At 33.9% G+C, this 14074-nt stretch overlaps 1 protein-coding gene across 1 annotated transcript in view; it reads right to left on the bottom strand.

The window, feature by feature from the left end:
• The window catches only part of KTN1 (kinectin 1), a 143428-nt gene that overhangs the window by 39225 nt on the left and 90129 nt on the right, over positions 1-14074 (bottom strand). The window contains exons 31-39 of the mRNA XM_007948366.2: positions 13353-13443; positions 11212-11298; positions 7488-7577; positions 5620-5700; positions 3679-3768; positions 3463-3555; positions 2594-2665; positions 2277-2360; positions 2035-2118 (exon numbers count right to left, since the gene is read on the bottom strand). Coding sequence (XP_007946557.1) covers positions 2035-2118; positions 2277-2360; positions 2594-2665; positions 3463-3555; positions 3679-3768; positions 5620-5700; positions 7488-7577; positions 11212-11298; positions 13353-13443 — 772 coding nt within the window. The remainder of the gene's footprint in view (positions 1-2034; positions 2119-2276; positions 2361-2593; positions 2666-3462; positions 3556-3678; positions 3769-5619; positions 5701-7487; positions 7578-11211; positions 11299-13352; positions 13444-14074) is intronic.

Genomic DNA, 14074 nt, shown 5'->3' with positions numbered 1-14074 from the left:
TATTTTTCAATAACCAGCTCATTAAAAATATCTAGAAAGCCCTATAAAACTCTAATGTCTATATAATCCCTTTTCTCTGACAACTGTTCTGATTAAATGTGAATAAGGGAAATGGACTATATTGACAAAGAACAACTTTCTTACTAAACCCATCAAGTTAATGGTTTTTATCTGTACATAAAATAATCCTCCCACCTACAGGTATAACTTTCCAAATAGTTCTGGAAAAGAAAATATAAGATACTGACATTTCACATTGGAAGGAGAATCAGTGAATGGAACTCCACTTGGAAATTTTATTTTGGGAATTATTTAAACACCCAAATGACTCAGTGCTTGCTTCTTAAACTCTTAAGTTTAATACTCTACATCAGAGAGGTTATTCATTTGGCCCAGGAATACACAAAGTATGTAAGTGTATACAGGCAAACAAAATTACTTCATCTTAACATATGGCCACACAAAAACACTGACCAAGATTCCAAACTCAAGGTATCATTATGAAAAAAAAGCTAATGCCACTCAAAATGGTCTCTTGACAGAAATGAAGAGGCAAAAAGTACACAGAGCAGTAGGCTGGAAGTGTAAACAAGATCCGTGAATTGATGCCACTGTTGCAATCAGCCAGAGTGTCAAATCTTCAGCAAAGATAATTAGATTTAAAAAATATATTAAAAAAATAACACATATATAACCAGTCCTATATTGCAATGAGAATGAGTTCAATAAAATTGAGTCAAAGGTAAATAAAACAAACATGGGATGGGATGGAGGTAGTGGGGATAGATATATGCTATGTGTTTATTTCAAAGTGCCCTATCCTGAAAATTGATTCCACTGCCATAACACAGAATAAAGTATCAACCACAAATGAATGAATTAAAAAGTTTCCTTTGGTATGTGTAGAAATACTAATAAGAAAATTTCAAATTAGGTAGGGTTAACTTGGAGGTAAGGAGAAAATTTATTTTCTGTAGCTTTCCTTGAGTTTACTCAGGCTCTTTTAACAAAGACTGAATCTTGTGCTGTGATTTTAAGTCAAGGGAAGGCATAATGATTATTGTTTGAAACAGAGAATGGGATAGTCATATCTGTTCGATAGCTAAGCCTGTCACAATCAGTTTAACTTTTTAGAAAACTTGAAAAATTAGAATATTGTTGTTGGTTGCCTACTATGTTGTGGTGGTTGTTGTTATGTGCCGTCGAGTCAGACCCAACTCATAGCGAACCCTCCTTGGGTTTCCTAGGCGGTATCACTACGGAAGTAGATTGCCCAACCTTCCTCCCAAGGATGGCAACTCCAAACATACAGAGCAGAGCGGGTCTGCAAGACTGTGACCCTTCAGAAGCAGATCACCAGGCCTGTCTTTCTGTGCACCTCTCGGTGGGTTCAAACCACCAACCTCTCAGCTAGTAGTTGAACTTAACTGTTTGCGCCACCCAGGGACTCCTAGAATTAGAATACAGAGTACTATTTGACTTTGTAAGATATTTAGCTAATTTGAGAATGTCAAAGTTTATAGTTTTAGTTAATATGCTCTAAATAATATGCTGATGAAGAATTCCACTTTCTTTGTATCTGTGTATTATTTAGAGAAACCAGTTTAAAAAAAAAAAAAACTGGACTGATTATTGCTCTTAAATAAAGAATATGTATCTTAAATCTTCAAGATTCTTCTCCCAGGTTAGAAAATAAGAGATCCAGTAAACCTGGATAGTCTGAGAAGTTATCTTTACAACTTATCCATTTCCGTTTCATTTCTCTATTTACTGAAAGTAACGCTGTTTGAAAAATTAGGCTTAATAAAACATGGAAAATTTTTGAAAAAGAGATGGAAGCCAAACATGCCATGTTAGGAGCTAAGAAAAGGAGGATCATCTTAGGAGCCATCAGAATATAAAGATTATCTTAAACTTGCAAAAATGCCAAGCTAAAGATGTTAGCAAGGAGAAAAAGTTTGGATGGCTTCTCCACATATCAATACAAGTGTTTTCAGAGCCTACTTGATACCCAGTGGAGAATAAGCTTCTTACCAAATTTAGCTCTTCATTCTGTCTTACTGCTTCAGAATATGAATCATCAAGTTTTTTCTGCAATTCAGTCAACAGATCTTTCAGCTGCAATGAAGTTTAGAGTTTAATCTCCTTGTGATAATGCCATGTTTTGTATGCTATCCGGAAGCTTGGCTACAAACAACTTATACTGAAATATTTTATCACTCTGTTATAAATGTAACTTGAATTGAGAAGAATGAAAGAAATTCCATTATATGTACCTCTCTGACTTCTGTTACATAAGTAGATCGTTCAATTTCTGCCTTCTCTAGTTCCATTTCCAAATGCTCTCGTTCTCTTCTCAGCTAGCAATGCAACAAAGAAGAGTTAATTAACATACACATTTTAAGATTTCATGATGCTTCCTCACAATGGAAAGTTATCACACTTACAAATATAAAATTGTATCATTTCAACCACTATCCAAGAAACAGTCTTAATAGCTTAACAACTACATTATTAGATAAATCTTAAAAACAAAAGTCTTAGGATATACCTTAGTACTAGGTTATTCAAGTTAAACAAACAAGTGACATACATTTTCAATATCTTTATTTTCTCTTCTTAATCGCTCTAACTCTTGTTCTGAAGATGTGAATGACAACTGCATCTGAAATGTGAAACAATTACTGACTGAGTAAACTACCAGGGATATAGACAGATGTCTTTATCATGTATAATTTTCAGTTAATTGGATAATTTAGAGCTTTTGAAATATATCTTATTTAAAGTTATACTGAATTTTTAAAGGTCTTAAAAAATAGTTACATTTCACTTATTTAAAACTGTGGTCAAAACCTATTCCATCCATTTCTGTATGCAATATGATATTAAGTCCAACTAAAGGTGCTTAATTTTTTACGAACAATTAACTAATCATCAGCTGTACTTAATCCTCAGATGCAGGAACATGAAGTACCATCAGCAACCCTAAATTCTATACAATTTGGGCCAGGAAAATTAAGTGAGCAATAGATGGCATCCTTTTCCACACAACAGGAAATGGGAGAAAAATTAAGACTGCAATAACCTTCAGGTTCTAAGAACAGCAGAATGACTTAGTAACTTCTCCTTGAATACTGTACCATAAATTAAACATCAACTGTTTTAAAACCAGAATTAATGTTTTCACATAATATTTTGATAGTATTCAAAGTACTTTACACACTGTATTATTACCCTTTAGTCATAATCTAAGCCAGTGGTTCGCAAACCTGAGCAGGCATCAGAATGACCTGGAGGGCTCGTTAAGGCACAAACTGCTGAGCCCCCTTCCCCAAGTTTCAGATTTAATATATCCAGGTTGAGACCCAAGAATCTAATTTCTAATAAGTTCCCAGGTGATACTGATGCTCGGTCCAGCGCCCCAACTAAGAAGCACTGCTATAAGGTCTTCATTTTAAATACCTGTTTAATAGCATTCTGTGATTCATCAACCTTAACTTTCCATTTATTTTCTTCTTGCTCTACACTTCTCTGTAGCTTCTGTAAAATTCCTTCCTACAGACAAAAAAAGTTGTAAAAATTTCATATATTAATGTCAAGATAAACTATTTAGGCTACTAAGGAATAAGTTAATGATTATAAAATAAAACAAAAATGCAGATTAAAATCATTTCCTACTGTTTCTGCAAGGACAGACTTGTACTTTTCACATTCTAGTTGTAACAAGGTGTGCATTTCATCAGCTTCTTTCAACTTGTGCTCCAGAACCTGCAAAGAATGAAATAAAGAAAAATTCTCCACTTAATTTTACCAGAAAGTTTCGTGCTTCAAATTTGTTTCCATATTCAATGGTACATTGACAAGTGGTTTCAAATATTTTATAATGAAACACTAAATTTCAATTTCTTAAGTGGAAATGAACTTCAATGACCTTTGCATTTGGCTTTTTCCTTATTAAACCACTAAGTCTGTTTATCATAAAATATACTGCACAATTTTATATTAAGTATGTTTTTCAATCTTTCAGCTGAATGTAAATTCAAAGCAGACCCACACAGTCTTAAAAGCTTCTCAGCAACCATCTAAGAAAATCAAAGGCATGTGGAAACAATTAGTCCAAGGATATGATGGACCTCAAGACCCGAAGAACTAGAAGGTGCCCAGCTACCAATGCCAACCACTTGGAAAAGGATCAAACCTGGAGATGCTAGGTAGAGTGGGAGGAAAAATGTGGAACGAAATACAACAGCACAAAAATGACCAGAATTACTGGGTGGATATAATCTGGTGGAGGCTCCAAGACTATGGCCTTGGGTTATCCATCATGCCTAAAACTGGACTCACTCTCATGCATTGGCTCTCAGCTCAACAGTAGAAAGACCTACATGCAGAACACCTATCCCAAGGTGATGCACCTACTTACTCTAGGGGGATATACCCCTTAAAGCAATTGGCCATGAGGCACCAGAGGGACAGCATTCACACAGAAGGAAAGCTGGACAGACAGGAGTGCATAGCTAAGAAGGGCACAGGGAGAGAGTAGTCAAAGGGACAGGAGGGGAGGAGAGTTTCTTATGGTCAGGGATGGTAATCGGGGTGTGAAATCAAATGTACATAAACTGCTGAATGTAAAACAAATTTTGCTCTGTAAATATGCACCCAAAGCACAATAAAATTTTTAAAATAAATAAAAATAAAATAAGTAGGAATAGAGAAAATATACTAATTGCTTAGTTTGGAAGGTTGTTGTTGTTGTTATGTGCCGTCAAGTCGAACCCGACTCATAGCGACCCCTCCTTGGGTTTCCAAGGCAGTATCACTATGGAAGTAGATTGCCCGACCTTCCTTCCAAGGAGTGGCTGGTAGGTTTGAACCACCAGTCTTCTGGTTAGCAGTCAAGTGCCTTAGCCACTATGCCACCAGAGCTCCAGTTTGGAAGGTATCTTCATATTTATATTCATGTTTATATTTCTATAGAAACATCAGAAATAGTGATTTTATCCTAGGGAAGATTTGATATGTTCACTCAATATTATGATTGGTGGTTTACATTAAAGTATTAATACAAATTAAAAAGAAAGAAAAGAAAAAAAAAAGCAGACCCACATGTGAAATAAGATCATAATGCCAATGCCATACAAATGGGAAAAGAGATTTTATTCTTATTATAGGAAAAAAAAGAAAAAAAAATTCTCCAAATCTCACTAGCCAGCTAAAAGTCCATATAGTTTTTGAGTACTTATAATGGTATATTTTAGGTTGTTTCACCAAACCAATAAGTTTCTACATACCTCTCTTAACTGATCTTTACGTTTTAAATTTAGGCTAAAAACGGAGTGATGGGTAAATACTTACCCAGTTTTAGAAAAGATTAAGATGCAGAGTTAAAGAAATGCTGGAAATTAGTGCTGCACAAAAATCAAATCCAAGGAAGACTTAGAGTATTTTCACCAAATTTTTCACAAAATGAACTCTAACCTCCTTATACCTTATCAAAAAAAGATCACTATTCTACTCACGATATATATCCTAAATCTTTCCCAACTTCATAAAGACAAATTGATTTGCTTCTTTTTCCACATTTGGTTAAAATATAGATGTTTCACTTATCGAACTAACCTTAACCTCCTCTGAACCTGAAGTTTCAGCCACACATTCTTTTGCCTTCTTTTCAAATCCACGTAACCATTCACTATAACTCTGGCAGGGGAAGAAAAGTCAAAATAATCAATTTCCAAAAATATTTAAATAAAACAGGTGAAAACTACATGCAGATAAATTCTGAGCTCACATCATACATAGATCAGGCCATTAAATTAATTTAAAAAAACTTACACCCATCCACTATCTCCTGCTAAGAGGAAGCAGAGATCCTTGGAGAAATGACCAATTTCAAGTTTGTGGCAGGAAACGTATAAATAAATCAAAAACATCCTTTCATACCACAAAGCAATGAAAGTTTAGTAAGGCTGTGTCAAAAGGACTCCACAGGCAGCCTAAATAAGCTACACTTGGCCAAAGAAAGACAAGGTGGCATTATGTATCTCTTGATGGAAGGATACAACACTGCTTATAATGTAATCTTGCCCCCACACCAACCAGTTGCCATTAACTTGACTCCTTTGAAACAGATGACCAGCCCAAGGACCTCTAATGGACTCAGACCTCTAAGATTTCCGTTAGTAGCCGAGTACTTAACCATCTGTGCCACCCAGGGACTTCTGCCCCCACTACCCACCCCAAAATAACGAGCTTCAGTATGATCAAGCTTCCAAATCCGACTGCTTATTTTCAGAACAAAGGATAGAGGAACATTCTGACAGCACAGGTACACAGTTAGCTAAATTCAGACTGTGGGAAACTACATAGTAAACCCCAGGTCAAAAACGGGGGAGGAGAGGGTTGCAGGGGGACAAGAAAGATGTGAGAGCTATCTTAAACCAATCACAACAAAATGACCATATTTGAGTCCTCATTAAAGTAAACTACAATAACAACTATTTAACTAAAAGAAAATAGGACAATTTACATAATTGGGGAAATATGAGAATTAACTAGCCACTAGAAATTATTAGAGATATATTTTTTAACTTAATGATAGTATTTTTTTTAAAAGAAATCCTTATCTTTTATAAAATACACATTGAATATTTACAGATGAAACCCTCTGATGTCTGATTTGCTTAAAAATAATCTAGGATGTGTAGGGTGGTAGGTAAAACAAGACTGTATACTGATACATGCCATATATTAACAACTGCTGGAGTGGGATATTGAGTATGTTGGGTTCGTTACGGTATTCTGTTTTTGAATATATGTAACAATTTTCCATTAAAATAAATTTTAAAAAAGGCCCGCATCACCATTTAAGGAAATTCACACGCAGGATCACAAGCTTTTCCTGCCCTCAAATACTTGCTGTATTAATTCTCTTAACCAAGATAACTTTGCTCTCTCAATTAAAATGCACATAAGCTCTAATAAAGCCAGTTGTTTTCTTTTTGGTTGTTGTTGTTGTTAATCTTCAAGATTTTTGCTGAATAATAGATGATAAAATCTTAAGCTTTGAAATGTAAAGAATCTGGTTCATAGTTTTCAATACGTTTAATTAAAAAAATATGGTGTTCCTAAAACTAAGAAAGCAATCACTTACAGTTAAGTTCTATTCTGAATAAACCTATTGAGAATACTGAATTTATTAACCATTAAGAAATATTTCTTTCCCAAATATGATGTTTATGATCCTCAAAATAATGTCTCATGTGTGATTTTATAGAGCAAAATAAAAACATTAGTTGAAAAAAATTATTTTGGAGCTAAGTTACTGATAGTAACTATTCAAAAGGACCCTAGGTTAGTAATAGGAAGATTAAGGAGCCAGTGCACTACCAAAAACCAAGTGCAGGGTACAAATGCTGCTTATTCACACTTTCTTGAATAATGATAAAGATGTAACATAAAAGATTCAACCAATAAATTAGCCTTACCAAATTAGAAGGGACAGACACCTTTGGAAATAATCTTTTCAGAACTTCTTTAGCCTCCAACTCCACAGCTTCCAGATGTTGTTGTCTTTCCTAAAGGAGATGATGAACCAAATCAAGCTTACAAGATTACAGAATTGAAAGAAAAAGGAAAAAGCTACCATCTTTTAAGCTCTAAAAAATGAAAGAGTCAAATAGTATTTGAAATAGTCATTTTAATACTGACAAATGTTAATGTTTCCCATTTTAACATGTTAAAGAGTCCAGAAGAAAAAATCTGCAAAATCTCTAAAGCATCTTAAAAAATAATGTCATATTAATCAAGCTAAGAAAATATCTGATAGATAATATAGACATTTTCCTTGCATTAGAAATCAAGTGATTTGTTCCTCCAGGCACAAATCATTAAGAAACTAAAACATTCCCCTACAGCTAAAAGTTAAACCACATGTACTAAAAAAAATAGTAATTATAAGTATCTGCACAATACAATGAAGGCTTAGTAGCTGGAAATATCTCTACATAAAATGCACTGCTGAGGGACCATGATGCTATGGGGATTAAAATGGCAGCCTTCTTATTTTCAGCTTCAAGCTCATTTGAAGCTGTTTATGCTAAACAAAGCAAAAAGGACCAAAATTTAATGGTTGGCACATATGGGAAAAAGAGAAAGATAAATTGAGAGCATTAATACTTCACTAATGACAAACATAATTCTGACACTTTGGTAGAGACTCTCAGCTGTGAATTTAAAGACAAGTAGTACAGATGCATGTATGTCTAAATTTGGTCATTGTAAACACAAACTTAATGGATACCAATTATAAATTCAAAACCATGGTTTGTCAAAATTAGGGTACTGACTTGATCACACACAAAGAAACCAATAATCAAACTATCTCTACAAGATAAAAATGAACACTTACAAAAACGCACACCTAAACTAAGTCAAGAAAATCATCTCAAAACAACGCTTGTCAAGTTCATAGTGGCAAAAATGCAAGCAAGCTAGTAGGATTTCAAACCTATCTTTCTCCTTTTAGATACGATCTTTGAAACTGATTACTGATTTAAAATGTATGCACTTCAATTTAAGCAAATCCAATCACATGAAAACTTAATTTACAAAATAAAAAGGTAGATATTAATTATAAACAAAAAAATGTCACTTTATTAAGAAGTAGTGGCAAGAATTTTTAAGTGGAAGTTTTAATGGAGTATAAAATAAGGTATACTCATTCAAAACAACAATTAGTTGCTATTTCAGAGACAATTAATAGAGAGATCATTTTTACCATTTGATTACAGAAGTGGCAGAGCAATCTTCAAAGAAAATCAGTTAGGGAAAAAGATACTGTAGAACAGAAGAACCCTTTCAAAAATGGACCAAGAGGAAGAATGTTTAACTTGTAACCAAGAGCCACAACAATGAGAAATTATTTTATACCCTTCTAATAATCTTTTCGTATGACATAGTAGTTTGATTATGAGTAGCAATATCTATTCCACTTTAAACCCTGGGTAATAACTGGTAACTACTTTATTTCCTTATTATCTTCAAGTATAATAATAAAGTTGTTCCTTGGTATATGTGGAGGACTGACTTCAGGACTCCTGTGGATACCAAAATCCACAGATGGCCATAATTGCAAATAATCTATACACATCCTCCCACATACTTTAAACCATCTCTAGATTACTTAAAAGACGTAAAAAAAAAATGTAAATAGCACTTTACACTCCCTCTAAGCCTTTGAGGGATTGCTTTGACCACTTAACTGCTCTTCCCCCTGAATAGTTTCGACCTGCAGTTGGTTGTGGAACCTCCAGATAATGAGGACTAACTACATGTGAAGTATCTTTCAATGTGAACCTGTTATCTACAGCAGTTCAAGAATATTTACTACTTTTAAAATAATCCTGAAAAAGCAGTATATCATTCTCTGTTACATTCTAGACAAGACTACTCTCATTTCTATTGCTTAAAGAAAGATGTTTTACCTAATTCCTCCTTATAGCACAACCTGTGGCACAATGCCAATCACCATCACTCTACACCTATGGTATCTGAGGACTGGCTAAATTCAGTTGAAATATACAAGACTGTGAATTCTATTCTCTACAGAAGATTAGCTATGCAAGAAGTCATTCAATGATGAGCTTTGAAATACAGTTAAATTCTAGCTTTCTTTTGGCATATTAATATGTAAGAATGCCTATGGCAGGTGCATATGTAGCTTCTTGCAGGTTTGGTTATATTACGTAAGAGATTAGCATCTACTAGATACACAATTTCACTGACAAAATGAAAGGTAACAAAGGTGTAGAAACAATCAGAAACTATACCAAAGCTCTCGCTGCTGACAGAACTGTCCAGCAACTGCAGCCACTCAGAACAAAACAATGATGTCCTACTTTGACTAGATTTTTCCACTCTCTGGCCTAGATTTCTCTAGTCCTGATACTCATCAACACTTATTGGCCAGCATTTAGGTTTTAGTGAAAATTAGGGTCAAGTGAGTAGAAGTACAAATCCATTACACTAAAAGAATTATAACTACATATGTTGCTGGAGAGAAATTTTTTATAAAAAGTATATCCTACTAAAAAAAAGCCCTTCAAATGTCAATGAGACTTGTATTTAAAATTTAACAGATTACTGTGGCTCATCAAATATTTTTAGAAAGCTAAAGCAAATCACATAGGTTCTTTTATTCCCATCTGTCAAATTCAATACTTCTGTTTCATATTTATTCTTGGTAGGAATTTTCAAGTACCGTGAAACCTGTAAGAGCTGGAACTCTACAGGACTGCCTTACTGTTCTGGGTCTCACAAGTTTTCTGCCTTTGACAGATTGCAGTCTTACCACTTTTCAATCACTCTCTATTGGAAAATATTTGTGTTTTCCTTCTCTGACAGGTTTCTGCCTTACACAGGTTCCACTGGACCTGAGTGAACACATTAATTTCTCTCAAGTTTTTAAAAAAAACTTCTTCTCAACTCTAATTCATTAGAAACCTTCATACCCATTCAATAACCTGAGCCCAGGGTGCATATCCCTCATTATTTTGAAGACAGGGAAGATTATATGTTTCCAGAGTACTTTATATACTGTGGTCAAGAGAATTATCCCTTGGTAATAATATTCCATACAAAATACATGTGGTCACTACTGTCTAGCTGCTTCAAACTTTAAAGTTCAATTCCACCTGATCAGAAAAAGCCATCTCCAATAACATACCCAAATTGATTTCTTTCCTTTTATCATTTTCTACCTTGTCTGAGGTTAGTGTGCTCCAAAGAATCTAGGACAGTTTGATGTATATCGTAGGTATATCCTAGGTATTCAAAGGTGTTTATTATTTCACTTAGCTTTTATTGATTTAGGATTTTCATCAAAGTTCTTTCTTAATCAACATAATAGGTACACACAGTATGACAAGCATGTACATGGGTAGCACAAGAAAGTCATCTGAAATTCCTCAGCTTAAAGTAGTGCTCACCAAAGTTTAAATAATTAGGTAATCACAACATATCAGCATGCCCAAAATCAAAGCTTCAAGAAGTAGATGAGAAAAAGCAGAGATGACAAAGGTGATAAATGTGGATGATAAAAGGAGACTTTATATTTAAATTGCAGTAAAACTAAATGCTTTAGTCTGATTTTAAGACACGCTGCAGATTTTCTCTGTTCAAAGGATTGTTTCTAGGAGTTAGCATTACAACCTTGGAAGTCTTGTTCACTTTGTCCTGCAGCAATTTTTCAGTTGATGCCAATGCTTCCATTGCTTCCCAGTTTTTCTCCCGAAGGTCCTAGTCATTTTTAGAAAGAATGATTTCAGTTTATCCATTATTGAAAGATTTTTGCTTTTTACTTCATCAGTATTTTTTGCACTGCATTTAAATGCTGGTTACTGCAAAATTATTCCAATGGGAAAATATGTTTATCAGCAAAAAAATAAAAAGCAATGTTTAGAAGTTTGAATGAGGAAATAAAGATGCCCACTTTCCATGTATTAATATACACAACAAATATGCCAGTTTTAAGGTAATTACTGTGCACATGTGACAAAGAAGAAAGCATTCAAAAGTAAACATACAAATCAAGATTACAAGTAAGATTTAAGATACACTGAACAGTAGAAGATTAAAAACAAAGTAAGTACTCAAGTACCGCAAAAAGCTTTACATGTGATTTTAGACAAAGCTCAACGTTACTCATGGGACTTTCTACTGCAGCATAACATTTTCTTCTCTCTCTAAATATGTTTTAATTAAGTAACCATCCTTCAAATCTACCTAGGAACAACATAGTAACTCACTGTGCTTCTACATCCTTCTTGGCATGGTCAAATGTACATGCCATAAGCAACCTGACACAAATTGTACGAGTTAGATGATCGAGGCAAACAGGGAGGCTTGAAAGCTATAAAACAGACTCTTGAAGGAGAAACAGAAATCACTGGAAACTGAGGTCTGAAAGATGTAGATTTTAAAGCATTTCATAAGCAAATATAACACAGATCAATCTGCTACATTTCAGTCTTTCCTCAGTTAGAAATCCAAACATAAAAACAATAAAACAAAATAAAAAGCCAACAATCTCTATTTACTGAATGCTTACTCATGTGCTAAATACCGTACTTGGCATTTGACATCAATTCTCATTAATCTTCGTATCAACTCTGAGAAATATTTATTCCCATTTTATAGAGAGTTTATAGGTTAGGAAATTTGGCCTACTGTACATACACAGCAAATAAAGTGACAGAACTAGAATGGACTGGCACTGCAATCTGCAGGCCTCTAAGGTCTTGGTTCTTTTCACGACACTTCAACGCCTCCAGAACTGCTGCTGGCATGACCATGTACTCCTTATATCAGAATCCCGATTAAAAAAAACACACAATTAAAATGTTAGCAGTATATTGGCAAGTTCACCTCAAGTTTTGTGAATAAGCAGTTCCATTAGTAATGTTACACAAGGACACAAAAAGGGCAATTCACATACCTAATTTTGACAAACTCAAGGGTGCAGGAAAATGCCAATTTGTTAATTAAGGCAAACTTTGAAAATTTAAACTTACAATAGAAAAAGTTATCTATTTATTATCAATACCACTTTAGATTTCAGTAACATCTCAGCCTTATTGAAGTCTTAGTAATCATACTTTTGTGTACCAAAACTCCTTCTCTATCAAAAAGGCTTTGATTCTACTTATAGTTGTCATCTTCTGGTCAGAAAGAATGTTTAGAAGATTCATCTAAAGTAATAAACACCTATCAGTAAAAGTATAAGGATTTGTATTTTTTTACAGCACAATCCCTTCCTAGTCAAGTATAAATATATTCAGGTTCTGAGGCTCCTAAACATATTAAATTCAGCCATTCTTAGTTAAAAAGAGGAGGTTCTAAAAGGCTTTGAAAAGATCTAATTATTGAGCAGCTGAGTCTGAACACTGGCATTACTTTTAGTTAATAAAAACTACCCCAATCAGCATAAGAAGAAAATACCTTTGCTTTTAAAACACTCAGCTGAAAGAAAATTATTGTCCCAAATATAAAGTCCAAGTTTAAAAAAAAAAAAAAAACACCTAAAACTATAATAATACTTTCCGTATTTAAAATTATATTCACAAGAACAGGTCTTTTCACGTATTCATTAAAAAATCACCTCATCAATAAAATCATTACCCCCAAGTAACCCCTTCAAAAAAGGTATACAGAGAAAACAACAGTACTTGCCTACAAAGATTAACAAATCTAAAGTAAAGTAGCTTCTAAAATAAATTAATAATAATCCTGAACCATGACATTTCAAAGTTAAAGTAATAAAAATAAAAGATTTCTGGTAAATATTTGCTTACATTGTTTTTCTTCCTCTGGTGTTCAACAGCATCCTTCAAAGAATCTAACTCACTCTGGAGACCAATTATTTCTCTGTCTCTCTTTGAAATTCTAAACCAAAACACAAAGACATATAAGCAAGATTTTCAGTCAAACAGTGACTACAACTTAAATACTCACATATCATTTGTTGCTGCAAATTAAAACATCAAGCGGATGATGCTTTACTGTTATCACAGAAAGCCCCTCCTATGAATTCATATTTTCTTAAATGGCTTTTAAAATAAGTTGTTACACATAATTATTACATGCTAAAGTTTGTGCTAAAAATAACAGCTATACCTGGGTCAACTGCAGTAACTATTTTCTACTAAAATATACTCTCTTATTATTTTTTTTCCAGAAGGCAATGAAATCAGTTACAACTGTAAATGGCAGACTCACAACAAAAGTCGAATATTAACATGAGACAAGTGTTCTCTATTCTCATAGCAGTCTCAGAATTCATGTTTTTCTGGTGCAGTCCAATGAGTTAGTTATTTCCCAGAAATGTAAAAAGCAACAGCAAAAATCTGCAATTCGATCCTATTATAGTTGAAAGAGGCTTAGGTAGAAGGAGAAATTACAAATAGCTTTTCTCTAAGAATGAGGCTACATATAAGGGGTTGACAAAATAGGGATGCAGGCTCAGCCCACACCTGCTGCTATATGGCCCTGAAGCTGAGGACTATATTTTAAAAGG

Source organism: Orycteropus afer, unplaced genomic scaffold, assembly GCF_000298275.1.
Source record: "Orycteropus afer afer isolate SDZICR_OR568_19922 unplaced genomic scaffold, OryAfe1.0 scaffold00214, whole genome shotgun sequence".
Classification (NCBI taxonomy): domain Eukaryota; kingdom Metazoa; phylum Chordata; class Mammalia; order Tubulidentata; family Orycteropodidae; genus Orycteropus; species Orycteropus afer.
The sequence above is the reverse complement of the archived record's forward strand: the minus strand, read 5'-3'. Positions and strand labels throughout refer to the sequence as shown.